Raw genomic sequence first — 16,723 nt, 5'->3', positions numbered from 1 at the left:
CAATTATTCACAACCAAATATCATGTCCATAATTTAACATCTCATAATGTCACAATCCACCATCACATGTTTATATGTATCTCACAAATTAACACATGTTTAACTTTGCACTTATACTCAATCTCAATAATAATATTATAATCTCAAAGCAACATGTTATCTCACAATTCATCACATATTCAATTTATCACTTGTGCACAATTTTAATCACAATTTCATGATCTCAATATAACTATTTATCATGCTAATCTTATAAAAAACACAAACAAATTATACAAAAATGCTTTTCACAACACGGGGAGTAAAACCCCTCAAATAATTTCACATAATCATACTGGAAAAATTATGATACAATAAACATTTCAAAATAAACCTCAATTTGATCCTCTAAGGATCCCTACACATGTTCATTCTAATCCCAATTGCGATAAACTCATCCCTTACCTCTAAGTGGACTCATGTATGTAGTCCAGAAGTGATAATGACATCTCTAGAAGTTCCCTAATATTCCTCAATTTTGTTTCTTTATTTGCTCTGTTAGGATTTTCAAAAGTTAGAGAGAATAAGAAGAGATTGTAGCCTCCATTTCACTGTCAATGTGCGAGACTAATTTCTCTCTTCCAAAACATTATTTGGCAAATTCTAACAGTGAGAATGTGTAAAAATTGGTTCCAAAGATGATGTTCAAATTTCACAATGATCCAACGGTAAACAAATATGAAATCATAGTTTTAGCGGGACAAATTTTGAGTGTCTATAAGAAAAGAGATAGCTTAGTGCGAGAGACATCCCTTCCATCATAGACATTATCTCAAAAATTCCAATGGTGGGTGTGTGAAAATAAGTTCCGAACCTCGTGTTCAAATTTTACAACAATCCAACAGTTAACGAGTCTGGAATTATTATTTTATCAAGACAAGTTTGAGTGTATATGAGAAAAGAGAGAGGAGAGAAGGGAAAACAAATTTAAGAGAAACAAGAAGCATAGAGATGTATCGCCAGTCTGAAAGTTGACCCAATATATCCTTATTTATAATCAGCCTATTATTTATTTATTTGTTTTATAAAAAGAATTTTATTTTATTAAAAAAATAAAATAAAATTCTTTTTATAAAACAAATAAATAAATAATAGGCTGATTATAAATGAATAAATATTTTTTTTTATTTTCTTTCAAATCATTATTTTAATTAATAAATTTATTTCTTCTTATTTAACTATAAAAACTTTATCATTTTTCTAAAACTTTATTTATTTTTAAATAATTTTTTTACTTTATTTTACGGAAAAAAATGGATGTTACAGGTTGTATATTAAACTAAGCATTAATGTTTTTTTTGTGTTGAGGATTTGATAGTTGGAAACGTTTTCGTCATCATTTTATGGTTTGGGTTGTAGTCTAATGCAGTGATGAGATGCTAAATTGTGGCCCAAACAGAAGAATTTCCTAAAAGATGAGGTTGGAAAGAGGAAGGGAAGGTAATTACTAATTAGAGAAGTAATGGGCCAATTAAGACTGCTACTCAGTACCCTCCCCAATTGCCTGTTTTGCTTTTATATGCAACTATGTGTAAGGTATAGATATAGTGTGGATCTTTGAATTCCTTATTCAAGAGGTATAATTTTGAGATTGTACATAAGTATTATTCATTAAAGAACATAGTAGTGTTCTTTAAATAAGAAAGAAAGAAGAAAAAAGCATAGTAGTATATTTCTTCTGATTTTTTTAAAATAAAACAATTATAATAGTATATTGTTTTGTTTTTGTTTCCAAATATCTTTTGGTTATAAATTTTGTCACGTTTGTTCTGTGATGGAAATGTTAATTAATGTATGCTGAAAGTTTCTGTCTCAAATGTTTTTTTTCTTTTTCTTATAAAGATGATAATACATTGATATTGAACATGAAAGGAAAAAAGATGAGGGTGAGATATCTAAATGTGTCATGCTGCTATATGTATGCTAGAGGCTTTCGGGGAGTTTGTGCTGCCAAATTCTTTGGACTTGACATATCAACTTTATTTAAAGTTGGACACTAACTCGTTCCATTGAGGTTTCCATTAATAAAATTATATACTACTATATAAGTTCCCATTTTTAAGACTTTTTTTTTTACATACAAAACATTTAAATTAAGTTTTTACATAAAGAATTTAACAGTATTGTATCTCTCTATCGGCACCCAAACTCTAAACAATAGAGCCGAAGCCCAACTAGCAATGGCCCAATCAAACTCAATAGTCTACCCAAGAAAATAGTCAGTTGCTATATCCAGTCCCCTTATATACTAATACTTTCCATTCTTCTCAAATTTTCCCCTAACTACCCTTAAAACACACTCCTCCGTCTCTTTCTTTTCCAAAATATGTACACCCCCTTCCGTATAACTCTTTCAACAACCTAAGGACATGGCAGCACAAAACTAAGTCCTGCACTGCTAGCACATCTGCACAAGTTAATTATCCCTTGAACAAAGCAACAAGTTTTTGCTATTCATGGTAGATGTGGCATAACTCTTCAAAGAGGTGTCTATTTGCTCAAATACAAAAAAATGATTCACATGCATTTGGAGCTATGTCGGTTGAAGATGGAAAGGATGTAGGTGGTGCGTGATGAGCTAAGATAAAGGGTATCTCAAAGCCCAACAGCATAGAAGATTCTTTTATTCTGTATATGGTCCTCGACCGATTAGTTCACCTTTGTTTAATGAGTGAGAGAAAGAGTTATGCGGAAGGAGGGGAGTGTGCACATTTTTTTTGGAAAATAATTAAATTAGGGCAGAAAGAGATGGGGGAGTGTGTTATACTGGATAATTTGGAAAAAAAAAATGAGAAAGGAGAGTGTATTAGTATATAAGGGAATGTGGATATAACAATTACCAATAAATATGGGACAACTTTGTTGTGGGCATACCTACCTAATAAGGAACTCCACCAAAATGGTAGTGTAAATGAGTTCTCCCTCCCCCGTTTATAATCTAAGTATAAATGAGTTTAAATGTGAATTATTACATGTTCATGAATTAAATATTCAATTAAGTTCATTTACTTAGAGAAATAAATAAGGTTACTTTAAAGTTTGACTAAAATATTTAAATGAATATCCCAAGTTTATTTTTTATGGCTGAATATCCCAAAGATTTTAGGATTATTGTAATAAATATGTTGTATCAGTTTTAATCAAGGTTGTCAATTTATTTCCCCCAGCATAAAATAAAATCAAGGTTATCAATTTTAACCATTTATTATAATGAAAGGCTAAGATTTGCATACTTTAGTACCCTCTAAAGTATATGCAGCACTTTAGAGAAATTTTATCATTAAAAATTGATTGAAAACAAAATATAGTTAATCACACACACAAAACTTAAATGGTTAAAGAAAATTTAAACACATTCTCTCGCGTGCAGAATTCAAATTTGTGTATATCCGTTTTCCATATTATGCTACTATGCTTTGAACGGTTTCGTTTCCTATAAAAGAAAAAGTACCTGTATTGAAAAATATAATAATAAGACTATGACTCAATTCCACGTTTACTATGAATCAAATATTATCCATCATTTTCAAAATTTATCCATCAACGTATTGTGTTTTTCCTTAACAAAAAAACAAAAATACTTATGGTTTAAAACTTTAAATAGAAGTTACGGAAAATATATTTTTCCAAGTTTTCTCATGAAACATCACGGTAAAATATAAGTTAAAATGTAATTTTCATATCTTTATTTTTATATCTGTTATTTTAGTTTGTTTTAGTTGAGATATTTTATTTTTTATTTTTAAAAATTATATGATTTTAGTTTCTTATTTTTTAACCGAAAGATTTTGATTTTCACTTTTAAAAATTTATGATTTTAGGTAGGGGCGTGAAAAATCCACTTTGGACTTAAATGGATTGTAGCCAAACTAGTTTTTACTTGTACTAGTTCACCAAAAAAGTGTATTGTTTTAGAAATCAATTTGATTAATCAAATTGCTTCTATAAAATTGGTTCGGTTGATCAAACTAATTTTCACATATTTTTTTATTTAAAAAAACAATATCAGTTTGAAATTAATTTGATTTTTAGAATGAGTTCAATTCTAAACTAGTTTTCAAATCATCTTGATTATTTGGGTATAAAACCAATCTGGTTAAAACAATTCGAAATTAATTTGATTTATTTTTTTTCTTAAACTAGTTTTTGCACACCTTTAATTTTAATCTTTTTGGTCAATTTCAAAGATTGATTTATATGTATTTTGCTAATGTTGATTAACACATGTTTATTAACCTAATAACAAATGTTTTTGTTATTTAATTGCTAATGAGCTTAAATTATATATAAAAATGATTTTAAAAACACACAATCAACATTTTAAATTGGTCGGGGATTAAGGCCACAATTTTTTTTTAAAATGAGGAATGAAATGTCTTAATTAAAAAATAGTGAGACTAAAATCGTGAATTTTTGAAAGTAAAGAATAAAACATCTCAATAAAAAAAAAACAAAGGAATTAAAATCAAGAATTTTAAAAAATAAAGATAAAAATTACAATGTAACCTAGAATATATTATATACTAATGTTTTGTCTTTGAATAAAAAATCATTAGTTAAACTCCTATTAAAATATTTTTTTATTTCATTTAATCACTTGACAGTAAGTGTCATATCAACACACATAAGGATCACAACAACATTAATATATCACATCAAAATCAATATTTAACTTTAAATGATCAACAACAAACTCATGATTTGAAAATTTTAATTATGAATAATAGAAAAATTAAAATGGTAGATTTAAAATTATAAGAGACAAAAATTACAATTTAACTTTTTAAAAAACTAACATTCTTTTAAAAAAATGTAAAAATTAAATATTTTCTATAGATATTCGACAGGCTTTGTATAGGTAAAATACAAACTAATATTTCTAGATAGTAATTTAGAAATACTAGTGCCAACTAAGAAAATAAGTGACAAATGTTTATTTAAGGTAAATACTGTCCAAGTAAATATTTTTAGATAGTAGTTAAGAAAATATTTTTTAATAAAAACATATTTTGTTATACTTTAATTTTTATACATTACTTATTTTTTGAGGTCAAATTCAAACTTTTTTTAAAAAATTTAAAGCATTTTTGTAAAAAATAATAATTAAAAAACATTTAATGACTTATCATTAACAAAAAACTTTCTTAAAATCGGCCGTATTCATTCATGAACCAGTTAAGAAGTTCCAAGTCCAACGTTCGTGAATAGCAGATGCTACTTTGGAGATTTTTTTTGGAGAAGAAGCTACCTACGTAAATGGTAAATTCTTGCAAATAATGCTGTTCTATTTTTGTCATTTAAAAGAATTCATGACATTATGAAAATAGATCAGTACTGTGATTTTTTTTAATGTGAAAAAAGAAGCATATTGGATAACCAGCTTGGCAGTTTTGATTACTTGATTGTATTTTCAATCAACTTTTCATCTTACATGTATGAAAGAAAGATCCTATATATGAATGCTCTTTTCTTCCCTTATTCCTTGACCGTTTCCCATGCACTTTTTTCTTACCTTTCCTTCCCATTTTCACTTATACAGTTACCATATTTGTTCCCTCACTCCCAGTCGTGTGTTAACCCATTGTTCTTGTTTTTATTTTCCTTTCTGCATAAAAATCTTTTCTTCGTTAGTTATAGTTTACTATTGTTGTCTTCATCAGACAAGAGAGAAAAGATATTTTATTAGTATCTGCTGCCCTTTCATTCCCCCCAAGAAAGATATATATAAATCTTCTCCTTCTCCACTCTGCGCTCCAGCCACCTTATCTCTCTATTTCTTTGTTCTTCAACTATCCCAAGGGAACTGAGAGAGAGAGAGAGAGAGAGAAGTCATGGACGCTGTTCTTCAAACCAGAGGCCTTCTCTCTCTCCCCGCAAACCCCGTTAACAGAATCTCACTCTTTAACCCTTCACAAGGTTTAAAGCACAGATTTTTCTCTCCAAAGCCAAAAAACCTTTCTGGGTCTTCTCTTTCCTCCAATGGGTTCCCAAAACTCTCACCAAGACCCAACAATGTCTTTGCCCAAAGGGACCAAAACAAAAACTTGTTCTTGTGCAGGGCTGAGGCTGCTGCAGCCTCCTTTGGGGAACCAGAAAGTGAGAAACAAAAGTTTTTGGGTATTGAAGTTGCCACCTTGAAGAAGATTGTGCCTCTGGGGATGATGTTCTTTTGCATCCTCTTCAACTATACAATCTTAAGGGACACAAAAGATGTGTTGGTTGTGACGGCCAGAGGAAGCAGTGCTGAGATTATACCGTTTCTCAAAACCTGGGTGAACCTTCCCATGGCCATTGGGTTCATGTTATTGTACACAAAGTTGGCTAATGTGTTGTCCAAGCAGGCTCTCTTCTACTCTATTATTCTTCCCTTCATTGCCTTCTTTGGGGCCTTTGGTTTTGTTTTGTACCCTCTCAGCAACTATATTCACCCTGAGGCTTTTGCGGATAAGCTTCTCAACATCCTTGGCCCACGGTTCCTTGGTCCTCTTGCAATTATGAGAATATGGAGCTTCTGTTTGTTCTATGTCATGGCTGAATTGTGGGGGAGTGTGGTCATTTCAGTGCTGTTTTGGGGGTTTGCCAATCAGGTTGTTTCATTGTTTGAACTTTGAGCTTACTTTGTTAGTTGGTAATTTGTTTCTAGCTTGAATTTTGTTATAGTATGTGTTGGTGTCGTTATCAGCTTATCATTTTTTAATTGTGGTATCATGAACATGGCATCTTTTGATATCATCATCACTCATTTGTATTGTTTTACTTTTCAGCTATTCGTTTTTGTCATATTCATTTGTATTCTGCCTCTTTCTCTATAGCTTAGCCGCTGAGCTTTTGATGAGTCCCTTATATGTTACTATTATTTCTTGTTTGTTTAATTCATGATAGTTACATGCTTGTTTCACTTGTGATAATATGAATACAAATCTTATCTGGATAAGATTCAATCATGTGATGGCAGGGCAAGGTGTTGCATGCTCTAATTTTATATTTTAAATTCCAATTTTGAACTGCTTTATGTGAATTCTAATGAATATAAGGTGTAAAGATGAATATGATGCTAACATGATATGTGGTTCTTCTGCTGCTGCTTTGTGAAGGAGAATGCTAATATTGACTCTTTTTTTATTTCTTTCCAGATTACTACCATTGATGAAGCAAAAAGATTCTATCCTCTATTTGGACTTGGGGCCAATGTAGCCCTTGTGTTCTCTGGTCGGACAGTGAAATACTTTTCTAATCTGAGGAGTACTTTAGGTCCTGGAGTTGATGGTTGGGCCATCTCTCTGAAAGCAATGATGAGCATAGTTGTGGGCATGGGATTTGCAATCTGTTTCCTGTATTGGTGGGTGAACAATTATGTTCCTCTTCCTACACGTAGCAAGAAGAAGAAGGTACTTTTTTTTGTGAGACAGATATACTGTTATGCATATAGTTTTTCTACATCAGGCTGGTTGAAGCATGCCCATTCTGTTGTTTCCACTGTTTACATTTTTCTATTTTATACTTGAGTCTACTAATTTAGTTGTTGAGACAGCTGAAAGCAAAGTAATACAGCTTTCGTCGGTTTTTTGTAATGTGTCATTTGGTGTTAAATGGTACAGGGAGCTTAAAAAACTCTTTCAACATGATATTTAGATGAGGATTGAGGAGTCATTTCTGTAGTGTGATTGACTCATTTCTTTGTGTGCATGAAATTCTACTCGCTATTTATTTGGTATCCCCCCATTATTATAAATATGTCAGGACATATGAATTCTATTTTTTTTTTTTTTAACTAATGTTTGAAATAGCTTTAACTAACATTTCATCTTGTTATGGATTTTTCCAGGAGAAGCCCAAGATGGGAACAATGGAGAGCATTAAGTTCTTGGTGTCTTCAAAATATATAAGGGATCTTGCCACTTTAGTGGTTGCATATGGAATTAGCATTAATCTTGTTGAGGTTACATGGAAATCAAAGCTCAAAGCTCAGGTAATGTAAAACCTTCTTGCCTTTGGTTTTACTACTGGACATTTCACTGTGCTCTCTCTCTCAACCTCTGCAATTTGTGCAGTTTCCAAGCCCCAACGAGTACTCATCTTTTATGGGAGACTTCTCAACTGCAACTGGAATTGCTACATTCATAATGATGCTTCTAAGTCAATTTATATTTGACAAATATGGGTGGGGAGTTGCTGCCAAGATCACCCCCACCGTCCTGCTTTTGACAGGAGTTGGTTTCTTTTCTCTTATATTATTTGGTGGCCCAATTGCTCCTGTTATTGCAAAGTTTGGAATGACTCCACTGCTAGCTGCTGTATATGTGGGTGCCATGCAGAACATATTCAGCAAGAGTGCTAAGTACAGTTTATTCGATCCATGCAAAGAAATGGCCTACATACCCTTGGATGAGGATACCAAGGTTTGGATTTTTATCTGCTACAATCACAGTTGTGCAAACTTGACCATGCAATCATGTATAGATACTGTTTAAGATAAATTTGATCATGACCATCTATTTATGGTTTTATGATCAAAGGTTAATTTTTCTCATGAGAATATGCTCTCACCTGATAAGCTCTCTCTCTATATAATGATGCACTTGTAACCCCTTATAATTGACTTGTGTGTTAAATTCCTTTTGCTGTAGGTCAAGGGGAAGGCAGCCATTGATGTTGTGTGCAACCCATTGGGGAAATCTGGAGGAGCTCTAATTCAGCAGTTCATGATCTTAACTTTTGGTTCACTAGCTAACTCAACTCCGTACCTAGGAGGGGTCCTTCTGGTGATTGTTCTTGCCTGGTTATCAGCAGCCAAGTCGCTTGATACACAGTTTACTGCCTTGCGTCGAGAAGAAGAACTTGAGAAAGAGATGGAGAGAGCAGCAGCTGTTAAGATACCAGTGGTGGCCAAGGATGAGGATGGAAATGGTTCTCTTAAAAGTGTTCCACTGTTAAATCCAACAGCTGGTGACTCCTCAAGTACATTGAATTGAACTCAACTTGCAGTATTTCAAGCTTAAACTACATTGAATTGCAAGGCAGGAGGAGTAAGCCAAAACTCATGAGATTTGTTAGCTTAAACTATTTGTTGTAGGTCATTATCTCGTCTGAGTTTGATTGTCACTTTTTTTCAAGTCTTTTTATTGTTACTTTTGTTCTCACAGATAAATGATTTTATTCTCTCAATATGAAGCTTTCCTATTTTGTAGCACATTTTAAATTTTTTTTTGAAAGAATGAACACATTTGTAATTTTTGTTTCAAATAAATATGTTCAATGGTTACAAGGAGCTCTGTCACCACGTTGTTTTTCCAACCACAATGCTCAAGTACGAGACTTTGCTTAAGAGGATGGAATGCAATGTGACTCCAACCAATGACTTGTTCGATCCAATGCCCTTTCATTGTCAAGTTGAGGACTAAATCTTAATATGGGTTTCATCTGTTGAGGCCCAAAGCCCAAAATATAGTGTCCATTTTGAATCCAGCTGAGATAACAAATGTCCAAGCTGCCACAGAAGCTACACAGGCAGGAATAGAATCCTGCCATGGAAAAATGAACACGTTTGCAAGCAAATAATTTTGGGACCAGGCACCCCAATTAAATAATATCATTATATTTTGGTATTGTAAATGATTTCAAATTAAAAATAATAAATTGAAAATGGTCCATAGTAATCAGAGGTACAGATGTCAGCTTCGAAAGGAACAAAATATGGGGGGGTTCACGAGCTTGGAATGCAAAAACAAACTTTGGCATTTACATAGGCCCTTCTCAGGTTTCCGTTTCTTTCACTTTCCATCATTTCGTGCCAAGTGCCAACTGCCATGCACAATCCTAAGCGCATGATCACTTACATAGGCTGTGATGTAAATGTGGCGTTATAAAGTGAACAAACATGCTCCAAATTTTTGTTTGTATATCCTTTCCTTTGCTCATGTAAATGGAACAAGTCCAAATCCCTCACGCAATACATAATATACACAGAAAACAAACGAGTCCTTTTCAAGTTTGATGTTGTGTTATAATTACTTTTGTTGTATATGCTGGCTTCAAAATTGAACGAGCGACATGAATGAGTACTTATCTCTCTTCTCTCGCTAGCTGTTTATAACCAAGACACTAACTAGGTAACATAGAATTGAGAAGTAATGGAAATGAAGAAGCCGTGTTGTGAAGAGTCAGAGACAATTGTTGGATCCTGGGAATGTTGGTTCGACGATGCATGCATCGTTGACATGGATTACTTTGTGAAGACCCTTTCAAGCATCAAACAGAAAGGTGTTCGTGCAGACTTGATTGGTTCCATCATCACTCATTATGCCTCCATATGGCTCCCTGACCTCTCTTCCTCTGCTGAAAATGGTGTCACCACTCACTTCCAATCCCCCGAAAGCGTCACAAATTCATGGATGAAGAAGAGGTTCTTTGTGGAAACCTTGGTGAGTGTTCTGCCTCCTGAGAAGGATTCTGTCCCATGCAACTTCCTCCTTCGCCTTCTCAGAACCGCCAACATGGTTCGTGTTGACGCCACTTATAGAGGTGAGCTTGAGAACCGGATTTCGTGGCAGCTAGACCAAGCTTCTCTCAAAGAGCTCATGATACCCTCCTTCAGCCACACGTGTGGGACACTCTTGGATGTTGAGCTAGTCCTCAGGTTGGTTAAGAGGTTTATGAGTTTGGACCGTGATGGTGCTGCTTTGGTTAAGGTGGCCAAGTTGGTTGATTGCTACCTCGCTGAGGCTGCTGTGGATGCCAATTTGACCTTGTCTGAGTTCATTGCACTTGCTGGAGCTCTTCCAAGTCATTCAAGAGCCACGGATGATGGCTTGTACCGAGCCATTGACACGTATCTAAAAGTATGTCTTCTCATTTTAGTTTCAAATTACTTGATCGACAAAACTTAGATGCAGTTTCATCTGTGCTTTTAGTACTATTCTCCACTCAGAATTGGACTTTCACCTCCATAATCTGCACAATAAAAGTTTGCATTAAAGGTCAATATAGATTATCAAGGTAAAACTCCAATTCTAATGGGTGAACAGTACTAAAAACATCAGTGGAATTGTATTTAAGTTTTGTCCTTGCTTGATTTAGTAAAGGTATTTTGTTATCCAACAGTACTAAAAAACATCAATGAGAGAACAGTAGTTCTTTGTTATTCATGCCTAGTTTATGTATTAAAGACAAGGAGAGAGGGGATGAATTAAGGAGCTTCATTCTGGAAATCCTGAAAAATGCTTCTCGTGTTGTCACCAGCATGAGATTCTTTAGAGTGGGAATGGGTGAAGTGAAACTGAAATAACGTAAATGTCTTTATGTGGGACCACTGGATCATAGCTGTGATTAGTTTTTATTCAACATTTGGCTTTTCTCTTGTCCCACATTCTGATGCATGTAAAAGGTTATGCAACTATTTTACTGAAATGGAACGTAATTAATGATCTCTTGAGTATAGGAATTAGGAAACTCTTTCTAGTTTAAACGTTAAAGCTTGGCATTTCCTCCTGATAGCTATGTATATTTATTACTTGTTGCTACTCTAAAAAGTAGCCTCCTAAATGGAGGTAACCCGTTACGTACAAGTAGGCTATATATTAGTAGTTAGTCTTCCCCCAGTTATTTGAATAATACAATCTTGTTTCTGTTTATGATTAGAACTTCATTTTACTATTAAAAGATGCATAAACCCTTTTTGACACTAGAGAGGGTACTGGATGGTGATAGGCATGTTACTAGTTATTGCTCAAAATTTGTTCTGATCTTGATGTGCCAAACAATAGTCCTAGATTAGATACCGTTTGAAGACTTACCGAGTTGAGAAACATAATTCTGGCACCATTTGTTGCAAGAGTAAGAGCCTCTTAAGCTATGATTTTGAAACTCTAACTTTAGTTGTGTTGTAGGCACATCCAGATGTGTCAAAGCAAGAAAGGAAGGGCCTGTGTAGGCTGCTTGATAGCCGGAAACTCACAACGGAGGCCTCACTTCATGCAGCTCAGAATGAACGGTTGCCTGTGAGAGCTGTGATTCAGGTGCTCTTCTCCGAACAAACCAAACTCAACCGCCACATAGATTGGAGTGGCTCCTTCAGTAGCTTGAGGAGCCCCAATGGAGGCCTTGACCCACCAGGACGATGCCTTTCAAAGCGTGAAACAAATGCTCAGCAAATGGAGATAAGGAAGCTGAAGGAAGATGTTTACAGGCTGCAAAGCCAGTTCAATGCCATGCAAGGGCAGATGGAGAGAATGGCGGCGAAGAAGAAGGGCTTATTCAAATGGAGGAAGTTTGGAATGCCTACGTTTAGCAGAAATGTAGGAGAGGTGGAGAAAATTGAAGAAGAAGAGGAAGAGGAGGAGGCTGAAAGGGAAGTTGGATTTGGAAGACAAACACCTATGGACATGAAAACCAGTCTGGTCAAAAGGACTCCCCACAAGTGGAGGAAATCCATGTCCTGAAACAGAAACTATAACCGATATAATTTGTGTTATTTTGTTATATTATACAAGTTCGTTTTTTTGGAGTTAGACTCGAGAAATAATGTAAGATATAACTCTGTCGTATTTGGAATAAATTCAATAAAGATGTGCGTATACCATCATAGTTCTATATTCAGTTGTGACTGCATAAATTAAGGTATGCCAAGTAAAAGATAAGAATGCAAGACCAAGCCCCAAAAATGGATAGATTTGATTTGCCGAAGGAAAGTGTAATAATTTGCAATCTCTTTTGAATGTTTCCTAATTTTTAAAGCACAAGGTTAATTTTATTTGAGAGTTAAATTTAGTGGACACAAGGTTTTGCTTCATGTCAAGCTGCAGCAATATTCAATAATGCTTTTTCTGCTTTGAGTCAGGTTTGATAAACAATATGTGTAGACACATTGGAACAACGACTCAAAGACCATTTCTGTTTGTAATTCACTAATTCAAATAAATAAAGTGAATGATATGAATAAGGAAGTTACTATTAGCAAATAGCAAATGCAGGAATTCAAATTTCTAGAACAAAGTTTGCGCTAAGCAGGAAAATAGAAGTAAAAGAAACGTAAATGCCTACAGCAAAAACAAGGTGTTATCACTTATCAAATATTTGATAACTTCAAAATTTTATACACAAATGAAACAATGGAATGTCTACATTTCACACACTTTTTTTCTCTCCTTTTTTTGGATTATAAATTTCACTCACTTCATTCAGCTAACATCACTCAAATTGTAAAATAGTCAAGATACACAAGGTACAAATGCATCATGCATAGCCTCAAATGCATGCCTATTCATAATTTTACAGCTTTCTTGATTGTCTTGATGGATGACTTCAAGAAACTGTTTGATGCTGCAAGATCAGCATCATCACTTGCCATTGGCTTCTTTCGAATGTAGTCCACACCTTTTTTGATCCCAAGAAGCAAAGATGGAGATGATGGAATTCGCCTCAAGGTCCTAGCACTCTCTGATCTAGGAAGTTTTTTTTCCTTTTTATGTTGTTCCTTTCTTTCCATCCCTTCAACATTAAGAGTGCAATTAGCACCTATGCAAGCTTCTCCAGAGTAATTTTTGTATCCTGTCGGCATAACACTTCTAGCTTCGTTTTCTATTCTATCCTCTTTCTCTGTCCATCCGTTCCTGTTTTGAAGAAGTTGCAGCTGGTTCTCTTTATAATCAGAATCTGAAACTTTTGAGATCTTCAACTCCTTTTGTGGGAACTTCTGATTCAGTTGTTGGATTATTTTTTCTTCAGTTCCACAAGAAGCATTTTCACTTGTTTCTAGTGGATCAGTTCTTTCTTGTTGTTGACCATTCTCTAAAAGCATTTGAAGCCACTTCTCCACATTCCCTCTTCCACGTTGCTTTCTGGTTTCTTCATCTTCCTCAGTTGCTGTCTTATGAAGACCTGAGAATGAAATGCCATAACTCCTCTTGCCTTCGCTGATTTTGAGCTTCTGAAGTCTTTGCTCAATTGAGTTTTCTTCATCCAATGCAACACTTGATTTGGTATGCTCTTCAAGCTTCTCTTCTAGGTCATTATTATCTGGCATTTTCATCTTCTCTTCTTTTTCTTCCTGCTTTTGCTCTTCTTCGTTTGCAGATAAGTCAACTTCGGATGACCTTTGTTCCTCCTCTAAAAACACTCCGAGCTCCTTGTGCAAAGGTGTTCTTGGTATAGGCCCAGGCAAATAAAGAGCAGGTTTACTGTCTCTCTCTTCATAGGTGGCATCATCTATTCTCGACCTCTTCCTTCCTTGCTCCCATTCAGGTCTAATCTGTTTCTCTATGTCATCTCTTTGTTTGTATTTCTTGTGAAGATCTTTCTCTGCAGCATCACAAATTTCCCTCTGGGCTTCAAGTCTAGCCATTAGTGCATTACTTGCAGCCTGGTTCAATCTTACCTGTTCCTTATAAATGACACTCCTGCAACAAAACCAAATTCTAAAAACTAGTTGTTGAAGTTCAAAGAAAACATTTTTTAAGTATTTGAGAGTGTTTAATAGGGCATAGTTAATGCTCTTCACCAAGAAAATGTAAAGAGAAACATTAGAATTAAATACACTCTCAAACATCATTTCAATTTTGGTTATTGGGACTTACTGGTGCATAGAATCTCTAATCATCTTCTCTAGCATAGTCCTGTAAGAAGATTGAGCCTCAGCCAACCGTCTGCACTTTTCTGCCTTCCTTCTACGTTTTATAAGTGCCATTTCCAGGTCTTGAATAGCGAGTTTTTCTTCCTCATTTTTGAGCTTCATTTCATTCACTTCATCATCTATCTTCTGTATTTCAGCCTGCATTTTTGTAGTTTCCTCTCTTTGCTTCAGGGAATCTCTAGCCATGACAATTGCTTGGTAGGGGTTTTTCACAAAGTCTGGATCTTCATTTTCTTTCAGGAAATTGCCATTTCTTTTCCTTGCAGCTACTAAAAAGAGTTTCAATATAAAATCAATCTCTATCTTCAAATCAATTAACAAATTCAAAAACTTGGCATGATAATCATCAACTGCCACCAACCTATTGCAGGAGACATGGGCCTTGGCTTCCTATTGTAATCAAGTTGTCTCAAAACTAATGCATCGCAAGGTTCCCTTCGAGATTCAACAATTGCAGCAGGAGCTAGGCCAACCTCTTCTTTCAATGGGAAAAAGTGTTGTGGAAAAGAATGAGAATCCACTATTTGTGAAGCATTCAATTCTTGATTTTCTCCTTCATAGAACAAAAATGAAAAGGCCCTGTGTCTGCAATTTGCAAATACAAATATCATAACCCTCTCACTCTGACGTCCACGAAAAATTGAGGAACGACAAAAATCAACAAAAAAAAAAACGTGCCTGAAGTCTGAGTTTGAAGAAGCAAAAACAGACAGGAACTGGTTCACAGAGATCCCCAATTGGAAATCCCACCATGGCACCAAGAATTCCAGCTTGTTTTTCTTCCTCTTACAGGCTTGCCGCTGTAATATCCTTAGATTGCTAAGAACAGTCAAACCTCCCCCTGCATTGTCACCCCCAAAGGAGCAAAATCATACCTTGTAATACACACATACCAATTGAATTATACTTGCACACATTCTTAAAAGTTAGAAAAATTACTTGAACAAGGAAACCAGTGATCAACATCCCAAGCCAGAGGAGAAGCTGAGTCCGCATGATAATAGAGCACATTGCCATAACCATCCACCCGAATCACCGCAGGGTCAAAGCCAGCATTCCTAAGATATGCCAAAGAATTAATAATAACATAACACAAAAAATGCATCAGAAATCAGAATTAATAAAAAAGTCTCATAATCTTCCAAATAGAAAAGCCTACCCAAGATGGCGGAGCTGCTTCCACAAGACACTGACAAAGATTTTGGGCTTGCTGGTCGCCTTAGCTTTGGGATCAATAATCGGAAACATCTCATCCAAATCCCTAGCTCTCTCAGCCTAAAACAGAAACAGCAACACAAAGTGGAAAAATTGGTTCACTCAGAAATGATTTTAATAAGTGAAACGAGAAGTGAAAGAGAGAAAGATCCAATTTGTTTGTTTACCTCATCTTCTGGCAAAACATAAGGGATGAAGGTAAAGGGAGGGCCATGGCTGTAGGGACTGAAACCGCGGTCGCGACAGAGTTTAGCGAAGGCTTTAGGGTAGCCAAGGTTTTCATTGACAGCCATCTCCTCTGGGAGGAATCCATAATCTTCAGCTTCTGCCATTACCGTTCGTTGTTGCAGTTGTGGGGGAGGAGGAGGAGCGTGTTTTTGTTCTTGTTCAAGTAAGGAAGACCCAACGGTCGAATTGTTTTTAACTTTCTATAAGGTTTCAAATTGAAATAATTAATTCCAAGTTTGGTGTTACTGTTACATGTAATGTAATAAATTTGACCTGCGAGGAGGGTCAGGATATCTGGGTAACGGCTACATGGGACATGCCATACTCAAGCTATCTGGTTTTTTTATTTATTATTATGATCCAGGTGTTCACCCAACCCAAACTATGTGGCATAGAGAGGTTTGGGATTAAGAAGAAACAAACAAAAAGTAGAATAAAGTGGAGGAAGATTAGTTCTTGTTACTTGTTGTGGATTAACGTCTTGGCAAAATTTGAAAATCAGAAAGTAGGAAATGATTTTGTGACAAATCTATTTCGTTTCCACAACAAATTGGGGGCACTTTTGCAAAAAAAAAAGCTACCAAAAAGTCTCTTTTATTTCAAAGTACACTCCAA

General features: G+C 34.9%; 3 protein-coding genes across 4 annotated transcripts; 2 read left to right on the top strand and 1 right to left on the bottom strand.

The window, feature by feature from the left end:
- Positions 1–5,528: 5,528 nt before the first annotated feature.
- On the top strand, positions 5,529–9,204 carry LOC100778352 (ADP,ATP carrier protein 1, chloroplastic). The gene is made up of 5 exons (XM_003543617.4): positions 5,529–6,626; positions 7,173–7,427; positions 7,865–8,008; positions 8,091–8,438; positions 8,667–9,204. The coding sequence occupies exons 1-5, from the start codon at positions 5,871–5,873 to the stop codon at positions 9,009–9,011; spliced, it is 1,848 nt and encodes a 615-aa protein (XP_003543665.1). The 5' UTR covers positions 5,529–5,870; the 3' UTR covers positions 9,012–9,204.
- A 924-nt stretch (positions 9,205–10,128) lies between these two features.
- Positions 10,129–12,611, top strand: LOC100777820 (root phototropism protein 3-like). The gene is given in 2 exon segments (NM_001317528.1): positions 10,129–10,877; positions 11,925–12,611. Coding segments are annotated over 2 exon segments (1,260 nt in total). The 5' UTR covers positions 10,129–10,169; the 3' UTR covers positions 12,477–12,611.
- A 498-nt stretch (positions 12,612–13,109) lies between these two features.
- On the bottom strand, positions 13,110–16,429 carry LOC100797659 (golgin subfamily A member 6-like protein 22). Of its 2 annotated transcripts, none has more exons than XM_041008531.1 (7): positions 16,048–16,429; positions 15,825–15,940; positions 15,605–15,723; positions 15,344–15,506; positions 15,027–15,250; positions 14,610–14,931; positions 13,110–14,432 (listed from the first exon to the last, which is right to left on the bottom strand). In XM_041008531.1, the coding sequence occupies exons 1-7, from the start codon at positions 16,210–16,212 to the stop codon at positions 13,298–13,300; spliced, it is 2,244 nt and encodes a 747-aa protein (XP_040864465.1). In that variant the 5' UTR covers positions 16,213–16,429; the 3' UTR covers positions 13,110–13,297. The 2 variants fall into 2 exon arrangements, with proteins under 2 accessions (XP_040864465.1, XP_006595150.1); XM_006595087.4 differs by having other exon boundaries at positions 14,610–14,934; positions 16,048–16,427.
- Between the last annotated feature and the right edge of the window lie 294 nt (positions 16,430–16,723).

This window comes from Glycine max, chromosome 13, assembly GCF_000004515.6.
Source record: "Glycine max cultivar Williams 82 chromosome 13, Glycine_max_v4.0, whole genome shotgun sequence".
Classification (NCBI taxonomy): domain Eukaryota; kingdom Viridiplantae; phylum Streptophyta; class Magnoliopsida; order Fabales; family Fabaceae; genus Glycine; species Glycine max.
This window is presented reverse-complemented; position numbering and strand designations above follow the sequence as displayed.

Bases quoted from the DNA above. Each gene is read 5' to 3' on its own strand.
- LOC100778352 (XM_003543617.4), top strand. From the start codon at position 5,871: ATGGACGCTGTTCTTCAAACCAGAGGCCTTCTCTCTCTCCCCGCAAAC. The intron at 6,627-7,172 runs GTTGTTTCATTG...ATTTCTTTCCAG, and splicing joins TTTGGGGGTTTGCCAATCAG to ATTACTACCATTGATGAAGC. The intron at 8,439-8,666 runs GTTTGGATTTTT...CTTTTGCTGTAG, and splicing joins CCTTGGATGAGGATACCAAG to GTCAAGGGGAAGGCAGCCAT.
- LOC100797659 (XM_006595087.4), bottom strand. From the start codon at position 16,212: ATGGCAGAAGCTGAAGATTATGGATTCCTCCCAGAGGAGATGGCTGTC. The intron at 15,507-15,604 runs GTAATTTTTCTA...GTGACAATGCAG, and splicing joins TCACTGGTTTCCTTGTTCAA to GGGGAGGTTTGACTGTTCTT. The intron at 15,251-15,343 runs GCACGTTTTTTT...TGCAAATTGCAG, and splicing joins TCTTCAAACTCAGACTTCAG to ACACAGGGCCTTTTCATTTT.